General features: G+C 37.7%; 3 protein-coding genes across 3 annotated transcripts in view; 2 read left to right on the forward strand and 1 right to left on the reverse strand.

The window, feature by feature from the left end:
• Positions 1-1,732, forward strand: part of LOC128268831 (RNA polymerase II-associated protein 3-like) — a 2,704-nt gene extending 972 nt beyond the window's left edge. Inside the window, exons 4-7 of the mRNA XM_053006093.1 lie at positions 1-931; positions 990-1,112; positions 1,203-1,395; positions 1,462-1,732. The exon at positions 1-931 is cut by the window's left edge and continues 20 nt beyond it. Of these exons, the coding sequence (XP_052862053.1) occupies positions 1-931; positions 990-1,112; positions 1,203-1,395; positions 1,462-1,550 (1,336 nt within the window). The 3' untranslated portion in view covers positions 1,551-1,732. The remainder of the gene's footprint in view (positions 932-989; positions 1,113-1,202; positions 1,396-1,461) is intronic.
• Positions 1,733-2,603: 871 nt separating this feature from the next.
• On the forward strand, positions 2,604-5,043 carry LOC128268832 (G2/mitotic-specific cyclin-B-like). The gene is made up of 6 exons (XM_053006094.1): positions 2,604-2,755; positions 2,958-3,479; positions 3,548-3,748; positions 3,807-3,923; positions 4,000-4,326; positions 4,393-5,043. The coding sequence occupies exons 1-6, from the start codon at positions 2,729-2,731 to the stop codon at positions 4,705-4,707; spliced, it is 1,509 nt and encodes a 502-aa protein (XP_052862054.1). The 5' UTR covers positions 2,604-2,728; the 3' UTR covers positions 4,708-5,043.
• On the reverse strand, positions 5,014-22,840 carry LOC128268833 (heterogeneous nuclear ribonucleoprotein K). Its single transcript, XM_053006095.1, has 10 exons — positions 22,791-22,840; positions 18,159-18,357; positions 17,472-17,528; positions 15,152-15,195; positions 13,718-13,790; positions 12,505-12,603; positions 8,614-9,104; positions 8,332-8,551; positions 8,074-8,243; positions 5,014-7,267 (listed from the first exon to the last, which is right to left on the reverse strand). The coding sequence occupies exons 2-10, from the start codon at positions 18,348-18,350 to the stop codon at positions 7,219-7,221; spliced, it is 1,395 nt and encodes a 464-aa protein (XP_052862055.1). The 5' UTR covers positions 18,351-18,357; positions 22,791-22,840; the 3' UTR covers positions 5,014-7,218.
• Positions 22,841-23,197: the final 357 nt, after the last annotated feature.

Consider the following 23,197-nt stretch of genomic DNA (forward strand, 5'->3'; position numbering starts at 1 on the left):
TAGGATTGAGAAGCGCTTAGCGGAACAACAAGCGGCGTGGACTGGAAAAGAAAAAGAATCGGTCGTCGGGACGGAAAAGGATTCAACACTATCATTAGTAAAGCAGGAGGCGGACAAATACAAGGAGCTCGGTAACAAATTTCTCGCCAAAAAGGAATTTCAGAAAGCAGAAACATGCTACACAAGGGCTATTTCAATGTTCGAGAATGAAGCAATATTCTACACAAACCGCAGCATTTGCTACTGGCATCTGAAAGACTATGAAAAGTGCTTGGCGGATTGCAATAAAGCAATCATGTTAGATGAAAGCTACTTCCGGCCCTACTATCGCCGCATGCTAGTGCGCGAACATCTAGGCTCATTTCAAGGTGCTATAGAGGATTGCAAGAAATTTCTTGAGCTTACGAAAGACGACAAACAAAAAGCAACTGCAATGAAAGATCTTTTGCGATTGGAAAAATTGATGAAAAGCGAAAAACCTGCCAAACAGGCTATTGTATGGAGTGAAGTAAAAAAAAATGCAAAGCCCACCAAATTCATTCAGAAACCACCTCACTTACGATCGAAGGTAGCTTTGAAACGGATCGTCATAGAGGACATAAACCAAAACCCTGTAATGGCACCAGTATCATCGGGTATCAGTGTAAAACGTGAGCCAGTACCAGATGCAATTATTGACAAAATATTCAACAATAACACTGGTGAACAGTTGATGGAACCCGAGGAGAGTACCATTCTCGAACACCTCTTTCCTGTGCACTCCAATAAGCTCAAAAATCTCTTTTCATCGTCCAAAACTCAAAGTGATCCAAAGCAACCATTATCATCGTCAATTCCTAATATCAAAGAATCAGTAAGCGATACAAAAACTTTGATTGACTCACCAACAAACGATAAAGTAGAATGTGATAAACTCTACCAAGAAACCCAGGTATGTTTTAGAATATTACCTTTGAAATAGAAACAATATTAAATTTCTTTTATTTTAGGTCGCCAAGGCAAAAAGTTTTATTTCGCCAACAAATTCTTTGCTTTCAATTCCAAATTCGATTGGCCAATTCTACACTACTTGGAGCGGTTTGAACGAGGAACTCAAATACCTATACTTAAAGGTAAATTTTCCAATAGATAACTCGTAAATATGTGTTTGGTTTATATATTTCGCGATCGAAAATATATTTGTGTTTTCTTTTATATAATAGCTTCTAAAGGATGTACCATTAAACAAGCTCTTCGGAGCCGGGTTATCGAACGAGATGCTGGGTGAATTACTGTACGTTATGCAAACACGTTTTATTCCTGACAAGATCGACGTGACAAATATCATGCTGGAAATTGCGAAAAATGAATGTGTAAACATTCTTTCCTTACTTCTTAACTGTAATGATCGAAAAGGCAAGTAAATGTGTAATCTTCTTTAGTTACATTTCACTTTAAGGTTTTCTCTTCATTAATCCACAGCTATCAAAGAATTGCTCAAGTACATGGAGACACAAAATGCAAGCGAAAAAGATATCCAACAGATTCGAACGAAACTTTTTCGTGACTAGATAGAAAGAACACAGCACAGTTCCAACATTGGTTCCAACACAATAAAAACGTTTTACCTTGGCTAAGAAAAAAAGTTAACAACGATGTTCTTAATAAAGTGTTGATCAAGCAATCAGCTAGCTGCACAATATCAGCTATCATGAATGCAACCCAAAACGAAATACTAATAAATACCTTTTTGAACACAAGATACGCAAAATCTCGCTGGGAAGCTGAGAACGGGCGGGACAGATCTGATCGATTAGTCCGAAGAACAGAGGTGCCCGGGCTTGTTGCCGGCAGAATCTGGGATTGGATCAGTCGAGTCGGGGAGCGATCATAATTACTTTATTGGCCCAATCGGTGCGTGCACACACAGTAACATCAACTATTCAATTAGCTTTACTACGCACCTGGCGGCAGGATTACCGGGTTTACGTATAATCCGCGGGATATTTTCACGCAACACGGAGAGGAGAGCCTATGTTTCTCGAAGCGTCGGGATCCTAAAATGTTACAGAAGGCCTGCGGTGAACTAGGTGTATCGGAAACAAACATTTATATAATATGTGGTACAAAATGTTTAAAAAGGGTCTGGAAAGCGTTAAAAACGAAGCACGGCCAGAACGACAATCAACATCAATTGATGAACTCGTCTATAAAATCAATGAATTGGTGCTCCAAAATCGTTTGTCCACAGTCCGAGACCTTAGAATATCGAAAGGATCAGTGGAAACCATTTTGAGAGACATATCACACTGCAATTTACGTTTTTTATTTGTATTCTACCTTGATTTTAAATATTCTTACGTTTAGGATTCAGTGTCAATAAGCACTTTGGCCTGTTAATAAAAACTTTAAAGAAAAAATATATAAATAACATATTTAAAAAAAAGTTGTGTACAAAGTTACCATTGTCGACAAAGCCGTTGCTCAAATGACAGTCGACATGAAAAACGCATTGAAAACGCGAAAACGCGTAGCTCAAACGCAGCTCCTGTCATCCAAGTAGCTCACTAGCGACTGGCAACCTCATTCTCAAAGCGCATACGATTTCAAACGGTCAAGATAGGTCAACGCCGTTGGCTTGTGTGGCGGTACCGCTCTCAGATTTCGATTCTTTATAACCTTCGCGCACCGAGTAATTGCAAACGTGAGTTGGTGTGTTAGAAACAAACGCGATAATCGAGCATTAGCAATGTCCCGTATAATAAGAATTGACGAGGTAAGTGGAGCAAATTAATGTTGGTTCAGAAAAATGCACCGCTGAGATTAGATGACGCCATCGCAGGCTGATTTGCACAGCCAGCTGCAAATGTGATGGACGTCGCAACCATTTTGAATAGAAATTTTCTTAGCTATTTTTATGTGAGAATGCATGATATTACATTGGCTTATGTTTTATTCCTTCCAAAATGTTTATTAAGAACCATGGGGCAGGAAATGTGAGTGAAGGGATAAAAAAAGTTGCTGCTGTTACGAAGCGTCCAGTGCTAGGGGAGCTGGGCAACAAAGTCATCCGGAATGGTTCTCATGAGATAAAAGTTGCTGAAAAGGGAACAACATTGAAGGTTACGAATTTGGGACTCAAAAATGTGAAGGCGCGTGTCGATACACGCTGGCGCAAGGAAGAGATCTCAGCAGCCGCCGGCAGTACAATCATCCCCAAGAAACATCTGACAAAGTCCGATTCTAACAAAGCTGCCAAAAGTAACGAGAAGGCAGAGACGCTTAAAGGATCCGAGCAAAATCAATCACAAAAGGCTGTGAAGGTGCATGTTCAGTTGAACAACGGAAACGAGCTAAAACGAGTTGGCCTTAAAAGGGAAGAAAGTCAGCTATCCTTGCGACAGTTGACGAAAATTAATCAAAAAACTGCTGCGGATCAAAAATGCCCTAAAAATGGTGCCGCCTCGCTAAACGAAATTGAAGCATCTCTAACGACAAAGGTATAGCAACGCTCAGGTCAGCTGAGAATGTTTTCACAATACAAATTTGATGTAAAATAAATTTCTAGCATGCCTCAACTCAGCATCTGGAAAGATTGGACACACATTCGCAGAAATTGTTGGAAATTATCGAAAACATAGACGAGAACGATGCATGGAATCCGATGCTTGTATCCGAGTACGCCAGCGATATCTACCGCTACCTGACTAAACTGGAAAGCACGCCCTGTTATATGCTGCAAGAAAACTTTTTAGAAGGTCAAGCCGAGGTATGTACGTTTTGTTTTGGTTTTGTTTTTTGTTGTTGTAACGCTTCTATAATTAAAGATCACCCACAAAATGCGTATCATTTTGATCGACTGGATCAATGAAGTGCATAACCAGTTCAAGTTGGACATCGATACCTACCATATGACCGTTTCGGTCATCGATCGTTACCTGCAGGTACGTTGTTTCTCAAATCATATTCGTCAACATTACCGCGAATCTGATCATTATCATTATGATCCTTTTGTTGCAGAAAGTGCAAAATATTCCTAAGAAAAAATTACAACTAGTAGGAGTCACAGCTATGTTCATTGCATCAAAGTACGAAGAACTGTTTCCGCCAGAGATCCAGGATTTTGTTTTCATAACCGATGACACATACCAGAAGTATCAGATTCTTGAAATGGAAAAGGAAATGTTGAAGGTACTCGATTTTCAAATGGGGAAGCCGCTGCCAACGCATTTCCTGCGTCGCTTTTCAAAGGCTGCTAAAGCATCCGACCTCAACCATGTGTTGGCAAAGTACTTATTGGAGCTGGCCAGCGTTGACTACAGTACGGCGCACTACAAACCATCAGAGGTTAGAAATGGTATATCTTTTTATGTCGGTAAAATATATCACAAAACGTGTTTTATCATTCCACAGATAGCCGCAGCAGCCCTCTATGTATCCCTATTTCTATTTCCACTGAACTGCACAACTGGTGCAAAGAAAGACATTACCCCGGCGAGGATTTGGAGTAAAACGCTCGAGCATTACACACAATATAGTGTTCAAGACTTGGTTCCGATCGTTCAGCGATTAGCCAAGGTGGTGAAAACTGTACCGGAAATGGCAAAGAAAAAGATCAAAGCCCCATGGCTGAAGTATTCCTCCGCAAAGCTGCAAGGCATTTCGACCCACCACAAACTAGGCGGACCAGAGATAGACGCATTAACAGAAGGAAAGCTTCGCTTCTAGAGCAGAGTCGATGCAACATGATTTTAAGTGTGCACTAATTAGATTTTACTAGACTGGATGGATGATGGAATATGATCGAGTTCTATCACCATGACTGCTGTTTCAGTGTTTTAGACCCATAGAAAACGTCACAGATTCTTTTTACGCGAGTGACAACTATTAGTAGAATGTTATTTTTTATTTTTTTGTGTTTGAAAAAAAAACAGAATGTGGGATGGCGGCAGTAGCAAAAGGCTCCAAATCTTTTATAAGTGAACATTATCGACGAGAAGTGAATCAAATTGCAAAATACTTTTTTCACTCACGATAGGGCATCGGAAAGAATCTTCAACATATTCCAGGAATGATCAAATAGAAATATGTAGGCAAATAAATCTGTAACATCTACACTATTCATACTTTGGTTTTCTGTTTTTTAATAGCTAAAATGTTATAACTAAATATGGTCGGGCATTGTTTTGTATTTAAAGATGTAAACTAGATTCTACATCACGTACAGTTAGTAAGACTTGCCTTATGGTCAATTTTCGAAAGAAAAAAAAGTGGAGAGTTCATGCTTCCACCGAAGACGATCTGTTTTGCTGATTAAATAACAACCAATGCAATTTTTTTTTAAATTTATTGTATGCCACGCGATTACTTACGTGTGGGTAAGATCCGATTTGGTATAGATTTTTTGTTTGAGAACGACTATCCCTGTAGCCTGCACATCGATGAAAACAAATCCTTTTGGTTTTTATCATTTTCCAACAACTTGGATCAACCAGCATCGTCTTTCTCGCGTCAGTATAGTTTAATTATGAGTTGATTCTCTGGCGATCCTATTGAAAATGTGGTCATATGCGAACTATTATGTTCGCCATTGCTAGCTCTAAGTGTCGCAAACAAATCAGTAAACGTATCTCTTCAATACAAAATCATTGTATTGTTTACAAGTTCAATTGGCAAAATAGCATAATGATGTGTAGAACATCCTTTCTTTTTCTTTTGTAATTTTCGATATTTTCTTGCTACAAATTGCTCTCCTTAATCATGTGTAATGTATCTTGTATTGCTGTTAATGTTTGCGCTTTTGCGTCATCGATGAGAATAGGATGAATAAGTTGATAGGCTGGAGGTGTGTCAAAATGATTCATAACTCTGTAGGTACGCGAAAGAAATTCATTTTAGTAGTTTATTTAATTTCCTGTATTTCGCTTTTGCCAAAATCGGTAGATGGTGATTATATGACTATCATTGCAGGAAGTTGTCTAAACTAATGAAATGCAAGAACCTCCCATATCTTTGACTATTATATCATTCACTGATTAAACGGCGAATAAGGCTAAAACGAAAATGTCACCAAAATCAAGATGACAGTGAGTTCAGTTCTGTAAAATTAGTTATGATACGAGCTTTGCGTTTTAGCTATTACTTTTTCTGTTACATTTTTCATGACACTCTTAAGGTTTTCACAACGGGAAATGCCATAACAAACTGAAATACACTTCTGTTTTCACTGGTTACTAAAACAGTAGGAATATATATGGCCCTGCTAGTTTTTAGAAAAGTCGGTTGCCGTACACCACCGCCGCGTCTTTTCGAAGCTGCAATTTGTGTTAAAACCAACGTAACCTCAACGCCAATGTCACTAAGTATGCTGTCATTTTGCAGAGCTCCATTTTTTCACGTAGAGTTGATAAAGCCAGTCATACAGTAACACGTCATGGAAGGTTTAGGTTCTTTTTTGAGTTTTTATCGCACAGAGTAGCTCCGATTAGGAATCGCCCGATCTTCGTTTAGGTCAGATACAGTAGTGCTGCTAGTAGGCAACTGATTTTGATTACAAATGGAACACAAAAAGGAATAAACAATGGTAGAAAACATGCTTTTTCAAACTTCTGCTATCTTTTGGCAATTGATTCTTATCAAACGAGAAATAATGTGAATGTTGTAGTGTGAAAAATTACCAAGGCTCATAAACTCTTCGAACCAAGACTGCGCATGAAGACTTGTTACAATCAATAGAATTAAGAAATGCCTTTGGATTTAGCATTCATACGTTTTGTTTTCATTTTTTGTGTCACGAAGTGTATTGAGCTGGGTTTATGTGACATGTGACAGAAATAAGTTGTATGTGATTGACTATTGGATCAGTATTGGACGGTAAAAACTAACTCTAGCCATAAACATTGTTGATTGATTGATTTCAGGTCTTTCTAGTAAAACAAAGGAATTCACTGGTCCGACAAATTCACACTTTGCTCATAATTCCAATTTAGAAATATTATAATTAGCCATCGAAAGTTGCTCAATTTTCTTGAAACAATTTTGTATTAAAGGAATAATCATTTAAATGTTACCAATTGTATTTAGTTTGAATTTCGATTCTATTGTTTTCCTTTCCAAATTGCTCCAGCAACTAGGACAGGTGTTTTGCGGTCATCGATCACCATCAGGAGATGTGAATAATGTGTGTAGTTTATATCTTCTCGTTCATTCTCACCACTTCATACAGCCCGCTCGTTTGAATTAGTTGCGGTTGAAGCCAGATCCTGTGCCACTAAGATTTTCACGAACGCTAGAGCAGAAAAAGATATGAAACGATTGAAAATTCATTAGTGAAACAAACGGAGCGTGGGCTAATTAGGTAAGTTAGCACATCACGATGAATAACTTACTAATAGTGTACTGTTTTTAGTGAAGCATCCTCTTATTTTATCAATAGAGTATAGGCGACTATATATCTTCTTTTTGTAAAACACAAAGCAAGTGTTCAAAACAGAATTAAAATGTTTTCAACATAAAGTTAACTATACTGAATTAATATTAACACTAAACAGAAAAAAGTCACATATCGACATTTCGATAACATTTGCAAAAAGCGCTTAAGCGCAGTTTGCAAGCGTTTAGTTTATAAAAAGCCAGCATTCAATGTCACAGTATGCGTCCACAAGAAAAGAGTTAAAAGTACCCAAACAGCAAAAAAACAGTGGCATCAAATTACAGTATAACTCACATAGTAAAGCTACTTAATGGGTGGTCGGCATGTCGCGATTACAAGTACTGAAGGTTTAGAATGTTATGTTGCAAGCAGCGATCGTTGTAGCAAGACAAGAGATTTATTGTTAGTATCTAAAATCAAACAACAAAATCACTAGTCTTCCATACAACAATCGCTTTCGCCTTCGTCTTGTTTGTAGAGTTAATAAGTTCAAGATGTGAATTATCTAATTGAATCAAAAACATTGCCATGAAAGAAAAAAGCAGCAAAAGCAAACAAAATCTCTCCTGTAACTCAAAAGGTGCTCAGAGTTTCTTGTAGAACAATTTAACTTGATTCACTTTGACTTAATATTATTAAATTCATTACAGTATTATAACTACCTTTGCTGAAGCATGTACTGAGCAGCCTGAATTTCTTTCGGTGTGCCAGTAATGGTGATGATGCGATCATTCGATCCGGGCAGTGCTTCATCTATTTGGATGAAAGCGTTCGATTCATTTCGAATTCGACGTATTCTGCCACCTCCTTTGCCAATGATAGCTCCGGCTAACTGTAACACAAAACCGACATATAACAATTTTCAATTTGGCTTTTCACTCAAAACAATGATGCTTCTGTGGATTTTTGTGATCACTTACATCTTTCGGAATCGTCACCTGCGTAGATGTTTTGTTATCCATCGCGCCATTGTTACCGGCGCCAAAGTTGGGTAAATTTCCGTTACCCAAATTGCCTCCAGCGCCGCCAAGGTTGAGGCTTCCCAGACTGCCCAACCCGATACCAGTGCTATTTCCAAAGTTGCCTCCCATGTTGCCGCCATTGATAGGATTAGCCCACGGATTGATGTAGTCTCTGTCTCTGTGCGGAAACAATAGTCAGTAAGTAGTGCAACATTGCTCGCCCACAAAACTAATCGTCACCTCATGCCACCTGCTGCACCGCCTCCGCCACCGCCAGTAACGCCTCCCCCGACAACCGTACCAACCGCACCACGATTCGTTCGATCGTTTCCTCGTTCGTAACCTCCACCGCCTCCGCCACCGCGACTGGAGCGTCCTCGGTCATCGAATCGATCTCCTCGCCGATCGTACCCACTTCCAGTAGCACCGCTGTTGCCATTGCCACGGCTACCAGCTCCGTTACGAAAAACACCTGCGCCACTACTTCCGCCGCCGCCACCGCCGCCGCCGCCACCACCAACGCCATAGCCGCCGTACTCGTCAGCGTACATGTCGTCATAGTTGTGCGGGTCATAGTTATGGACCGGACCTTTGATCGGTGTGCCCTTCACCAGCTTAATGATCTCATTAAGCGTCTTCAAACATTGCTCTTCACTGCCTATCACTTGCGCTATGCGATCTGTGCTTTGAGGCGGAATGTTGGAGAAAATTTTTAACCGGCATCCAATTTCCTGCAAAATATGACAATGATACAATTGTTAATTGGGAAAGAAATTAATCTCAGCCGTTACTTTAAGGCAATTTATTTTGAATTACAAAAACTATTCTGGATAAATTGAACAGTTTGTAGTTAAGACGAATCGAGAATGGTGTAAGAGAAAAATTAATTTGCCATAGGTTACAAAAACGGTCTACTTTGCGTTCTTGTATCCTTGTGTACCTAACCCAACAGTGAGTTTTGACACGCAAGGCGTTAAGGAAGCCTATAGTATATTTTTCTATAGTAACGAGAAAGAACACAGCCGTTGTAACTTGAAATGGTGTTCACATTTGTGTGCGGTCAAAAACGTAGAATGGACGCATCATCCCTTTGCAGCAGTTACAATCGTCGGCCCCGCTGCGCTTCATTATATTTCTGCTGTTACTTTTATAGTTCTTTTTCCTTTTACTTCGCACGTATCTGCGGCTTCTCCAAAACTACACCCATACATCCAAGCCACGGTTAAAACAGAAAGACGAAAACTCCACAGATGTACGAAAGAGAAACGCAAAGAGAACAAACGAAGCATACAATTCTTAACGGACATGCTGGCTTATGGACCATCAGCTGCCACGAACCCCAGTTCGACCAATCCGAAGACATTTCGCCAAGGTAAGTGAATAAATGAATTGAGGAGAGGATACAAAGCCTTCGGTGTAACAATTATCTACCAATTTATAAAATAACGAGGAGAGAAGCGGTGCCATCTGGACTTGGTTGTTAGCATCTGACATTCGAAACGCACAAATGCATTCAAGCACTTATCCGAATCCTGGAGCAGCCGTCACAAGCTTACGCTACGATACGATTTCGTCTATATCTGGCTGTAGCATTAGCATTACCGTTAGGAAGAATGTTAATTTACATTGGCCAAGTTGTTAGGTGCTTGCAACACTTGAATAAAGAAAGAAACGTAGGGAATTCCCAAACTGCCATACATAAAAACGATCCATGGCATGCCATGCAGCATGACGCAGCAGATGTACAGACAGCCGGAAGAAGACATCAGCCAGGAGAAAAAAACATCCCCAGGGGCTGTTTCTAGCAAACAGCTGCATATGTTCTATTTGCCATTGCGTTTGCTTCTAGATGAAAACGAACACTTTTGGGGAATTTGGTAGCATCGCTAAGGAAAAGGGTAGGGAATAACGATTTGAGAAACGGGTTTTGTGGACGTGTATTCACATTATTCAAGTTTCAAATTTTTAGAATTGTGTAAACATATAAATCCTACATATGTGTTCTATGTAACGAAGAACCAAATCACATTGGACTTCTTCTTGGTTTTGCCAGTAGAAAACTACTACTACTAGCAAGGAAAAACTATGCAGGCAAAGGTAAAGTTTAAAAAAATGAATATTGATGTTTCTGCTTACCAGTTAGGAACAATTCCATGATCTAAATCCATTTTGGTATTGTTTTAGTGCACGTTTTTAGATCTTATTTGCCAAAAATACTCGGTTCGGACACAATTTGACATCAATAGTGTAATGGAATATCTCTTTGTTCGAAATTGGCCCACAACATCGACAACAAAGACAAGCACCATCAACTTGCAGCGAGGATCTCTGATGCTAACTAACCAAAACACTAGTTACTTGTACCTCACTGATATTGACATGCCATAAAAACAAGCAGTCTTTATTATTCTGGCTGCCTAAGTGATGTTACACCTGAAGAACCTAGTTAGAATATTTTCAAACATTTTCATTGGAGGGACATATCCAATGGATTCTTAAAGGTGACAATATTGGTCGTTATCACTCTATGCGCACTTCGTAGAAATTACGCCACACATTTTAAAGAAATTGCTTGCTTTAGGACGAACGTTCCCTATATGTCGCACACACTATATATAACTTAAGGAAAACATATTTTTTTGTTTTTTGATCGTTTCAAGTTTTGCCAAAATGATGATTAACCGTATTCGGTTGTTGTTAGATATGTTGCTGCTGGATGCTAACTGACATCATGAAGACAATATTCACATCCAGAAGCTGTTGCGCATGTCTCGAAGTTCTGCTTTTGAGGACTGATTCTTTCTCTGGCTCTTTCTCTTTCCTCAGCAATCTCTCTCCTTTCAGCGTGCCAACTCTCTCTCTCATTATGTTTCTCTCTCTAGCTCTCTATCTCTCTTTCTCTCGTTCTCTATTTCTCTCCCTGTCACTGAGTTGCACATTTATTGTTTCTTTCTTTCAAACTTTTTTCCTTGTCTATCTTTCTCCAACTCACTTTCTATCGAAACCACTACATTCAAACTATGCATGGTTTGCTTCAATATGAAATACTCTTCTCTTTCGAAATCATACACTATTACCTGTCTTTCTCTTTTTTCTCTTTGTTCATTCGTTTTACCTTTCGTTACTCTGGTTGTCGGATGATTATCCTTCACATATGGTGTTTCGCCGTTTCTCTCCTACTTGACTAACCATTTTCTTGTGCCGAATTTCACGCATACAGAAAAACATATAGGACATCATGCATTTCAAAAACCTTGCGTTACTGTCGAAGGACAACGATACACATTGTATCTACAGCCTTTTCTTATTACCGTTGTTCTCTTTATAATTGTCCCATTTCTTGTTATCCATATTGTCTACAATTTCATAGCGGCAGACCATCTCAATATCAGAACAGCTGGAGCAGATGGCGATGGAACGTTTCATTGAATTATGCTAATACATATTTCTTTGGAAGTCAATAGAGACCAAAAGCATTACCACCTGCCCTTCGCGTGTATCGCCAAGAAACCGCAAAAACTAGTTTAAGGTCCGGTTAAACTAAACATTCGAAGAATGTTTACGACTAATTTTATTTTTAGAATTTAGAAGCAACACAACCATCAATTATAACGGAGATCTGTACAATTATAATCTCCAAGGAACAGCACCGGTTTTACCTTCATGGTGCGTTTGTATTATATCGCCCCTGTTATTTGCTGATATGTCGAGGGATAGGTCAGTTCAACTTTCGCGATTACTTGATATACCAGACGGTAGCAGTCTGCATCTAGCTGCTTTGTTCTTGCACTATACAAGAATACGTAACCAGCACAAATCATCCACGCCACGTGAAGGGAATTGTATGTTGGACAAACTACCCTAATAACGATTTAATCTTCAGAGTAACACGCCAACCTACAATCCACTTATTTCTGGCGCCATAAGAACTCAGACGCAGCCATTTAAATTAAAGCAAATGACATGCCAACCGTTGAACTATTATTATCCTTGACTTTTGACAACCAATATTGAACTATAGCAACCTTTGTTGTATAGGCCCCTAGGGGGCTAAGACCTTACTTACAGAAAAAATCGATAGTAGAACGAAATAGAATTTAATTTTTTTTTGTACCTACATTGGATACTTACATCTTTAATTTCTTTAATTTTGCTGCCTCCGCGACCGATGACACATCCAGCTAGACTCAAGTGAATTAAAATCCTCAGCTCGTATTCATTGTCGCCAGCCTATTGGAGAATATGAAATTAATATTCATAGTCTGTTAAATTTTGCAGATTTAGCAGACTTTTCGTAAGACTATCATTCAACTACAATTGATTTGTTTTAAAATCTTTACATATTGAGATGTCGGTATACGATGATAATTTACTAATGACACGTCGACGCATGACATTGTGTTTTTCTAACACAATTTTAAAATCACAAGGAACAAGAAATTTACACAAGGACGTGCCTGTTCCTTTAAGAAAACATGGTTGATTTAAACTTCCTATAAATCGGTTTTAATGCGAAAACCATCAGTTTGAATTACCCATTTCTGCATGGTTTGAAAACATACATGAACATACCAAGCATGAATGTATGACCTTTATTATCTTATGCTGTTGATTGCTAATCATTACCATGCCATCTAGGACTGTGCTTTTTCCAACCAAGCAAAGCACGGGTGAGGAATACAAATGATGGACAAAATGCCAATGCATTCGGCATCTTACATGACACGCAATGCTAAATTTTCCAACAATTTTAACGTAGCAAAAAGAATGTTCAGTGGCAGAATATTGTAGGCTTCAGTAACAGCAAAGAAACAAATACTCAAGATGTTGAAGGGTAAAAATAGTGAGGAATTCTCTGTAAAGTGATGATTGTGACTTCACTGTGAAGTGAACTCAAATGAATGTAATTACAGTACGGCAAGTACGCCTAACCTATTCACTAGATATTCTTATTTCAATTATCCACTGCATCAATATTATGCCTTCCAGTGTTGTAGCTATTATTTAACACAATCCAATTATTTACAATAGCATAATTATTTTTACAATCACAGAAATAACGATTCAAGTCATACGATTCAAATAACGATGTAGAATGGAAGTTATACAATTATTTTGCTTATTACGTTACGTTCGTTAATACGTTCATTATTTGTATCTGAGGAGTATACCAAAGAAATGAGCTAAGCAGTACATCGAAACATGTTATCATTATTTAAAGAATTTCTTTCGTTTGATTGCGATGTTACTTATACTTCAAACCAAAATGAAAAACATTAAACTCATGATTATAATACATTTTGACCATAAGAAAAGTGATTACAAACAACTTAAAAGTACTTACTCTATCCAGGTGTTTCATTACATCTTTCACTACTTTCGTGACTGTTTCCATATCGGCAGCAATAGTGAGCACACTGGAAATAAAAATATGAAGTAAAATGAATCGAATGAATTTCATATTATTTCAGTGTTTCTAGTGTATAGAAAGATAGTCTTAGAGTCACAGAAGTATTGTGAACCGCTAAATATTTTGCGCACACATTACTAACCCCATTGTTGCAAACTAAAGATTGTGACAAAACTAAATTTGTCAACGAGCACTTATCCTGACAATAATTAACCTTTACCATCTATATTCAATAGAATTGAACAAGATTATCAATTTTTGTTTTCGACCTATATGACGATTTTCGGAATCAATTTATAACGTTCCTGTGTTGTGTCACATCTCAGCATAAAATTGCAATATTGTAGAAACACTTCAAGCATTGGAATTGAAAATCTTTAAAACAAATTAAAATCTTATCATAAACAAGAGTATACTTGTTACGTGTTTACGTCTATAAATTAACGTGTTGCATATAAAGCTTATACATTAATAATATTTGTTACATTCATAAATAATTGTTTCGGGGAAGTACCTGTCGCAAGGGGAAAAGTTTGCACACAATGATTGGGAGACTTTTAATTGGGAAATATTCGATATAGTTAAAACTGTCGACGATGGCATAATGTAATCGAAATTAAATGCCGGTAACAACCATAGTAAATTTACAAACAAGATAAACGAAAATCGTTAAAACATTGATTACCGAGGCAAAAGGGGTCGAAAAAATATATGAAACGGCCACACAAATTGAAAAGTACCAATAAGGTCTACACTCGACTAGAGTAAGGTTTCGGTTGTCATTTTGTCTATATTAAAAATATTTCATTCAAGGAAGGGGAGTCGAAACAACATCCATATGATCTTCGGCTTGTGACTGATTATACGACGTATGGACTATGGACTACGCAAATGACTCGAATAGTTTCAACACGCGATCTAGAGTGCATCAAGTATTGCGAAATAGCCGCAAGAATGTCATAGTTTTTCACAAACCAAAGACAGGATTAGAAATAGCAATACTTTTCTATTGTGAACAGCAAGAACGTATATATACTTTTTATTATTGGTATAATATTGGTACAGAAATATTTTGGTTCCTATTAATGCCAATATCAACCAATATTGAATAAAGTTTGGATAATCTTCTCCTTTGTCGAGATCAGTTATACAGCGTGACAATTATCGAAACGAAAATCCATGACAATAGAGAATTCGAGACGAGAATTGGGTAGATCATTTAATCCGATATTTAAAAAGGATATGTGGAAGGGGCTAGTTGCGTATTATGACAAAATGTTGCTCATATACGGATAGTCATAGTATTTTGCTATTGAAATTTGATAGGACAATATAAAAAAGAGAAAAATAATAGAAAGAGTTGTTTACCGTTCGGGGCCAGTACAGTCGCCTATATTCACTTGGGCTTGATACTGCTCATAGGGGGGTTGATGTGCGCGCGCAAATGACACAGTCGGTAATGGTAGTTTTTGGTGACACAGGCATAAACACACGACACGGAGACACGAGTTGCAGTAGTTGATTATATGTTCGGTATTGTTTGGAATTAATTCGTTTGTTTTGTTTGGTGGTTGGTTTTGGATTAAACCAGGCAACGATGAGAGATTGAACGCGTTACGCATATTCGTATCGAAAGATACACGATGAAATTCGCACATAAAACCAAAATCAGAAACAAAAAAAAGAGAAAGAGAGAGAGAGAGAGAGAGAGAGAGAGAGAGAGAGAGAGAGAGAGAGAGAGAGAATAGAGAAAAGAGATACAGTACAAATTTGATAAATTTCCAGAAGAGGTGATCCAAGTTGGTCGGGCACAGGCGGGTAGTCGGGCGGGCGAGCGAGCGAGCACGTGAGCGGTTGGACGGGCGGGCGGGCGGGCGAGCGGGTGGTCGGTTGGTCAGGTCAGCCGAGCGAGTGACCATTATGCGACAGAGTGTAGATAAGTGGCATAGATAGTTGATAATGGTATTGTGATCGTTATCAACAACACAGGTGTGCCACTCATGCCACAGGCGATGAAACATTAGTCATATGGCAAAAACAGACATGTGTGTAGAGATTATTCGGTTCCATTTTGGTTCGATTTCAATGGCCATTGATACAGGATCATGTTAAGAGATCGCAGATGTTCACGGTTGAATCCAAGTTACAAGCCCGTGTATCCGGATGTTCACAGCCATTGATTTGATTTCAATTCGATTTGGGAGATTCGTGCAATCGTGGATTTGTTGGTCGATGTGTTCCCACAGGATTTTGTGCATTCCGGGAAGCGATCAGGCGAACGAATAGGCCGGGTGAATAGGCGTTAGTGTGTGCGAGCAGATGTTGAATCCAGGGAAAATCCGGGGAGGTGTGTTTGTTTATTGTTTATCGATCATGATCACAACACGCGGGAATCGTGTTTTTTATATAAGAAGTAGACGGAGATGGTCATCGATAGCGGCAGCAGGTAATGGCATCAAATTGGTAGACGGAGACACCCAGACCCCCAAGGCAGGTGAAGGTACCAGGTTGAATACCCACAGGTCAGGGGTTCAGGAACACGAGGCATTTTTGATAAAGATGATACGATTTTTTTAGTAGTAGTATTGGTGGTGGTTGTAGTGATAGTGGTGTTGATGATGCGGACAAACGTTGTCGAATCCAAAGATGTGTTTGCAGCACCAACCAACCAATGCACCATACGATCGTGTAGAAGGCAATACAAACGTTGTCCACAATTTTCGATTTTGTTTGATTTTGGCCAGACCAACATTCAGTCAACAAGCCGGATATACGTGGCACAGGTGTTGGTTTTTATATTGTGTATATTGTGTACAGCATAGATGCATGGTTTGCAGCGACAAGACCCCGCAGCAAGGCCGGGACGACATCAGGATGAAGATTACGCGAGATCATATTCATTGGGCACGTTCATAATCATTGAGTCAATGTAGTTAGCAGGGCCAGTGGTAGTAGCAATAGATGAGGGCGATTGGTCAATTTGTAAACATATTTGTCAAAATGACATATCAACAGTTTAACGCACCCGATAAGGAATGGAGGAAGAAGGGAAAAGAAGAAAAAATATATTAAGATAAAATTCAACAGGACGCACACCATTCATTTCAGTATTAACAATGTATACAAAGAAAATCAAGAACCGTAAACAGAGTAGAAGTTGGTTGACATAAAAAGAGACGAATAATTAGAAAAACATTCGAAAGTACCAAACCATAGTGATGAAAACTTTATGTTGGTTCTTTCTTCCGCAGCGATAGTACGACATAAAAGTGGAATCGATCTTTTTAACAAAGGCTAAGGCTTCGCGCTAGATTTTACTGCTGAAATCGTTACGAATACAAACATTTACCAGAGCAGTCAACAAAAGATAGATTATAGATTGTTCTCTCATAAAAATATATATAGCTCGCCAAAGTGTGACTTACAATGCACATAAATTATCAAGTGACCGTAGTTAAGAATCATAATTACAATAAAAGTAAAAAATAGCTCGAAAGAAAAGTTCGATCGATAGATGAATTTTTAAATGCTTTGATATAAGAGATTGTTAGTTATTCACTGAAGTTGTTTTTTATACATAAACTATAAAATAATAATAGCATCGTTGCAAGAATTTACAGGAAATTAATAATTACGTATTCGATTATATATTCTGTAGATATTATACACGTGTAATATAATAGCATACCTCTGTGCGGAGTTTTTGAATGTTATGTCCTCCTTTTCCTATGATAGCTCCAGCCATCTTTCAGCAATAACAACGTATAGCGAAAATGCAGCAATGCGGAAAAACATGCAAGAAAAGATAAAACATCATTTACTGTTACTAGACATCTGTTGCTATCTATGTGTCGCATTTAAAGTTTTATAATAATTCAGAGATCGGTTTATAGTATCTACATATCTGGCATAATCATTACAGGCGAACGTGAGCAAAAACTACTGATGCAAACAAGTCGATTACTGCTCAATATTTCTTATACGACAAAACGGTTGTACGGTTGTAAAAAATCGAAAAAACATTTTGATACTTCCTGACCAAACTCTCCAAACTATGCTTTAACTCATGTCCTCTTTGCGTGAATGAAAGAGGTTGTACATTTACTTTTAACAAGCCATTAGAATTAGGGTACATTAGCACCTTACCAATTCATGTGCCTTATGCTATGTAACACAAGAGAATGATTGCACATTCGAATTGTGAGACATAGTGGGTCAAAAACACGACAGATACTAGTAACGTAAGGCGATTTTTACTTTTACTTAAGGTGACCGAACAACTCATAATAATTACGTAACATTTATTAAATAAGCAACTCTTCTGAAATAGGGTAACCTTATCGTACATCCAATATTCGAGATATATGCTGCTTACCTTACTGGGAATCAAGAGCCGAACTTCTTGATCCTCTGAACGCATCCGTTTTACTGAAGATTTACTAGAATCGGACGAGTCTTCAGCTTGAGCATTATTTTTCACGCTTTGTTCATCGTTCGATCCTTCTAGATCTGCAGATATTTGTTCTTCATTTGCTCCATCGCTAGCTTCTTCATTTCCGCGCTTCATTTCTTGGCTGAAACACAAAAGAAAACATACTAATTTAGCAATTTTTGATAATGTTTCATCAACCGCCGAGCGGACAATGACAATGCCTGCACCAGACAATGTTAATCTAAGCTGTTGTTTTCTGTAATATTGTGCCACGGGAATCGAACCTCTTGACCAACTGCGTGATAACTACGAGCGTTACCGACTACTCTAGGAACGGGATGTTTTAATACTGTTTTCTACAAATAATAAGCAAAACAATTACAGACGTATAAGTAAAACACAATTCAAATAGCACGTTAACAACAGTTTCTGCAAAAAAGGCACCATTTACTTCTAATCTTACCAAAAACACACGGAATTTATTACATAATTTGTTTTTAGTTTGCAATTAACACTTTACTGAGTAATTTAATCGATTCTTTATGCTAATATAAAAACTGTACTGTTCAATAAGTTTTTCGTTCTGTACATGTGGTGTCGATATGTTCATTAGATCTTCTTTGGATTTAGGATGTTTTCAATGTTCTGTTTTGGTGTTCATTCAAGAAAAGTAAGTGACGAATGATATCAAATAAAATAGAATATTTTGCATTTAATTTATGCATGTATTTAGATTTTTATCTTCAATGACAACATAAACAAATAAACATTTTGGAATAATGCAACAGTTTGTTAAGTACAATGAACTCCATCAGAACATACTTCTGGTAATTAAATATATCTAGTACCACATAATGTCGAACCTCCAATAGCCAACTAATGATGAAAGCACAAATCACTGAACAGTTTAACTCTTCTTCCACTACTTCAAACGTAGAACAAAAATTTGGTGATACCTCAGAATTTGGATCACACGTATGGATTCAAGCTAAGTTCGAACTATTAACATGCACCGGAAATACATGACTGACCACAATGCTGGACATTGGACTTATATTTATTGATAAAAATTTTGTGTAACTGGACTCGTGGCAAAGCACAACTTTTTTTGTTATGTGGAGGGGAAGTCCATTATTCATTTACTAGAACCACACTACCAATCGAAGGGGCATATTTACTAGGGCTGTGCAGTGTCACTACTGGTACACGTAAGTAACGTTATATCCGCATAGTACCCTCCCTCTACTCCCCCTGTACGTAGATAATGGGTGATGAAGAGATGAGCAATGAAGAGCGAAGACAATGAAGATACATAGCAGGACATTACTATACATTGCCGAAGCCCATGATTATACATGATGCCACAAAACTATTACCACACATAATTGTCCAAGAAAGACAGAGCTTGGAAGTACTGCTAGGAAATCAATCTTATTTCAAACTATACTATGACACTAAGGATTTGTAAGCGAAAACCAATGGAAGAAATGCATGTTTAGTTTAATTTAAAGCATATAATTTAAACAATCATTTGTAATTTTTTTTTCACTTTTACGGTATTTATATTGTGTCGAATAATTTACTCAGCCACTAGCCCAGTGAAGTGGTTGCCTACTCCCCTTTACCGGTCGAATGTGAACCAACGAAAACAAAAAAACTATATATCCAGTTATTAGTCGCAATTCACAACTAAATTTCATACAATGCAGATGACGCCAGTTCCCAGATCAATGGGAATGTCAGTACAGTTTCTTGCAAGATCTTGGAGATCTCGATTACGTCTCTTGGAAGGTAGCTGAGATTTTATTTCTTGCTTATATTTTGAACGAAATGCAAAAAAAAGGTTTTAAATGTACAATTCTGTCGATTATGTAAATAAATTGGTGCTTCATTTCATTTCAGTCTCTTTGAGTCTGGTTTCTTCAGTCAAATGCATGTGCCCTATTAAGAGTAACTTCGCAAGAAATGCATCCAACTAACTAATATATATCTTTTGAACCATTATTTGTAAGAAAATTAAAAATGAATGCTTGCATCTCAACAGTGCAATATAAATCAATCTATGTTTGCGAAGAACGGTGAAAAATTAAACAATATTTGGAGATAGCCTATACACTCGGATTGAAAGACGCATTTTATTATGTAGTACAGCCAAACACAACTATGAAAATCGTCTATTCTGTCATGAAAGGAGAAATACAATCCCAAGAAATCACATGAATGGACGTTAAATCTTTTTAAATTCTATCCATCTGTCTGGATAATAAACACATGAGTTACAATATATCAGCTAATTATTCACTCATTGAGATCGAATCGATGTCTCTTATAGCGGCGTTCGATTGCATTGCGTGTGTTTATCAAAACGATTTTTAGTGATGGAGATATTGGGGCGAAAGTTCCCAACTCTCGGACTTTCTCGGAAAATTACTACATCAGCCGCTGTATAGTTAAAATACAAGAAGATAATTTACTCACCCTAGTAACAATGTTAATACAAAAAAGCCTACTTTCTTGATTGTCTATTATGTACGTAATACCAATATTGATGAACCAACACATGCCGCCAAGTTGTCGTTTTGTAACAGGTTTCCTATCTTTGACCCTCTAATGTTTGACATTTCTCCTCTTGTGCCAAAACAAATCGGTTGCTATGGTGCAATTTTTTCTCGATATTTCCTTCTTCGTTCATTGCAACCAATCTATCTAGTAACTGCAAGGTTCGCCTGCCGATGTGATCTGTACATATGGGTTATTATCTTTATGTTTCCTGTTATAGACGTACTGCTCTACTTTACGGTTTCGGCCATCGAACCACCCGCACCCAACACTCACGCTATGTAACGGTCAAATTAAACTACTACATGTTTATCATGCGTTCCCAGTCGATTTATAGTCGCTGAATGGTAATTCAATGTTATGTGTGTGTGTTTTCAAACAAGTTATACAACCTATGAAATGGTCAGTGTTCAAAGTAGTCAAAGTACTGTTTGTGTAGCCATTTTAAAGTCTGAAATGGAAGATTTTCTTAAACAAACACTAAACACGAAGTATATAACACTCGCGTTTCAACTAGTTCACAGAGCAATTCCGTATCGAAAACCACTTTACAAAAATCATCCCAGAACTTCACAAAATCCTAAATTGACAGAAAACTATTTAACTTGTGCGATACGTCACACTCAATGTTTTGGAACAGGGGACAGTTTCACGAGAGTGGACATTTGATACCTTTCTGGTTTCAACTAACCTTATGGAGTCCTGTAATTGCTTGTTATTTGGCCGATGAATCAGCCGAGTGATTATCAGCTATGACCTGCCCCCTGTTTCTGTTGTAACTGTTAACTGCTGCTGACATTGATGCTCTTTTTCTTTCGGGCAATGATCACCTCTCAATTCTCATGTCAGCGTTTAATGTGCGTGCTTGTCAATTTTCTTCGGTTCTTCGATTCTTCGATTGTTGTAAGCCTGTAACTGTAAGCCGGTATTTGAGATTTATATGTCTCCAAACAAACTGCCAAAAATTTCCCTCCTTTTGACGTGCACTTTTACTTTATTGGGTTACGACGCTCCTCTATTCTTCATTTGCTCAGCTATTTGCTCCTTTTTTACTGCCTTGTTTTAACATATTCTTATGTATAAGATTTGTCACCCGTTGACTTAACAATTGAACTAAATTGAATAAAATAATAATATATGATTTCATTTAATAGATATAATTTTTAGTGTTGAAACAAACCGTACAACATAAAATATCTAAAATAAAACAACATTCGAACCGTATGTTTTTAAATTGAAAACTAAGACAGATAGTAAGACAGATTTTTTCTTCAAAATTCAATCTTGGTATGAATATGGTATCGCTTTGCATTAATACACAACAATGCAACATAATGCATTTTTGAATCATTAAGTCTACAAGCTACAAAAGTACTTCTCTAATAATCTTAAAGGATGTTCAAGCTTGAACGCCAAATTAGGCTAAGAGTAAAATTGATCAAAACAGGATTATGTAACGCTTAGTAAATTTGGAAAATAAAACAAGACAAAATGTTAACAAACATGTTACAGCGTTCTAATCTCCTTAAAAATCAAACCAAATATCTTTTTATTTCTTAGTGTATGACCCCGGCATGCGAAAACGCTGTTCTAGCGCATTGAGCCTTTCTCACACTGACACATTTTCTTCCATTTTACTTTTGCAACTCGAAAGCCGCCTCGTGACGTCTGTCTGCATAGTCAGAACTTTCACCGTGACTTTGCGTCGCACGGCGCTTCCGTATTGTTCCAAGCATCAGGATATTGCATAACTCGAACCACAAGGTTTTGACCTCGATCATTTAAGTTCACATACCATACTCCAGGATGAAAGAAACCAGTTCTTAACGACCTTCAAGGAATTGGTTTCCTTCGATATCGTAGCCTAAGGATGCCGCCATAGTTCTTAATTTACCCGCTGGTTGTTTTTTTACGCACTGTCATGTTGCACGAGGGTTTCGAATTTAATATTTGATACAATCAGCGATGAATATGTATCAAACAGTACATATGCTCAAACTAGAGAAGCCTGCTTACCCTTAAGACAATGAATATCTGCTCAACACTGTTGTTTAAGAATGTAATTTGTGTAAAGAATGAAAAACTACAGCAAAGCTTGGCGTGGCTTGGTAACACAATGAACGAACTAGTTTCATGAAAATGGCACAATAATCACTCGCAAAGCATAGTCGCCACCATTCCGCTATAAGGCTATCTCTATATCGAACGAAAATCCGAAAATCGAACACGTTAGAGCGAGAGAGTGAGCGGGTGAGACTATGATGGTAAGGTATTTACAAGCATAGGTGTAAATCAGACGTTTAAGACTTTCCAAATTCCTAGTAGTAGTATATCTTACGAACTTTACTGCAGCGCATTTAAGCTATAAAATCAACATACGACTGTTCTTTTTATTTTCATTGTTCTTAAACTATTTATTGATA

The sequence above is a fragment of the Anopheles cruzii genome, chromosome 2, assembly GCF_943734635.1.
Source record: "Anopheles cruzii chromosome 2, idAnoCruzAS_RS32_06, whole genome shotgun sequence".
NCBI classification, from domain to species: Eukaryota; Metazoa; Arthropoda; class Insecta; order Diptera; family Culicidae; genus Anopheles; species Anopheles cruzii.

Bases quoted from the DNA above. Each gene is read 5' to 3' on its own strand.
- LOC128268832 (XM_053006094.1), top strand. From the start codon at position 2,729: ATGTCCCGTATAATAAGAATTGACGAG. The intron at 2,756-2,957 runs GTAAGTGGAGCA...ATGTTTATTAAG, and splicing joins GTATAATAAGAATTGACGAG to AACCATGGGGCAGGAAATGT. The intron at 3,480-3,547 runs GTATAGCAACGC...ATAAATTTCTAG, and splicing joins AAGCATCTCTAACGACAAAG to CATGCCTCAACTCAGCATCT.
- LOC128268833 (XM_053006095.1), bottom strand. From the start codon at position 18,350: ATGAAGCGCGGAAATGAAGAAGCTAGCGATGGAGCAAATGAAGAACAA. The intron at 9,105-12,504 runs GTAAGTATCCAA...CATATTTTGCAG, and splicing joins AAATTAAAGAAATTAAAGAT to GAAATTGGATGCCGGTTAAA. The intron at 7,268-8,073 runs GTAGTTATAATA...TTTCTGCTCTAG, and splicing joins CAGTACATGCTTCAGCAAAG to CGTTCGTGAAAATCTTAGTG.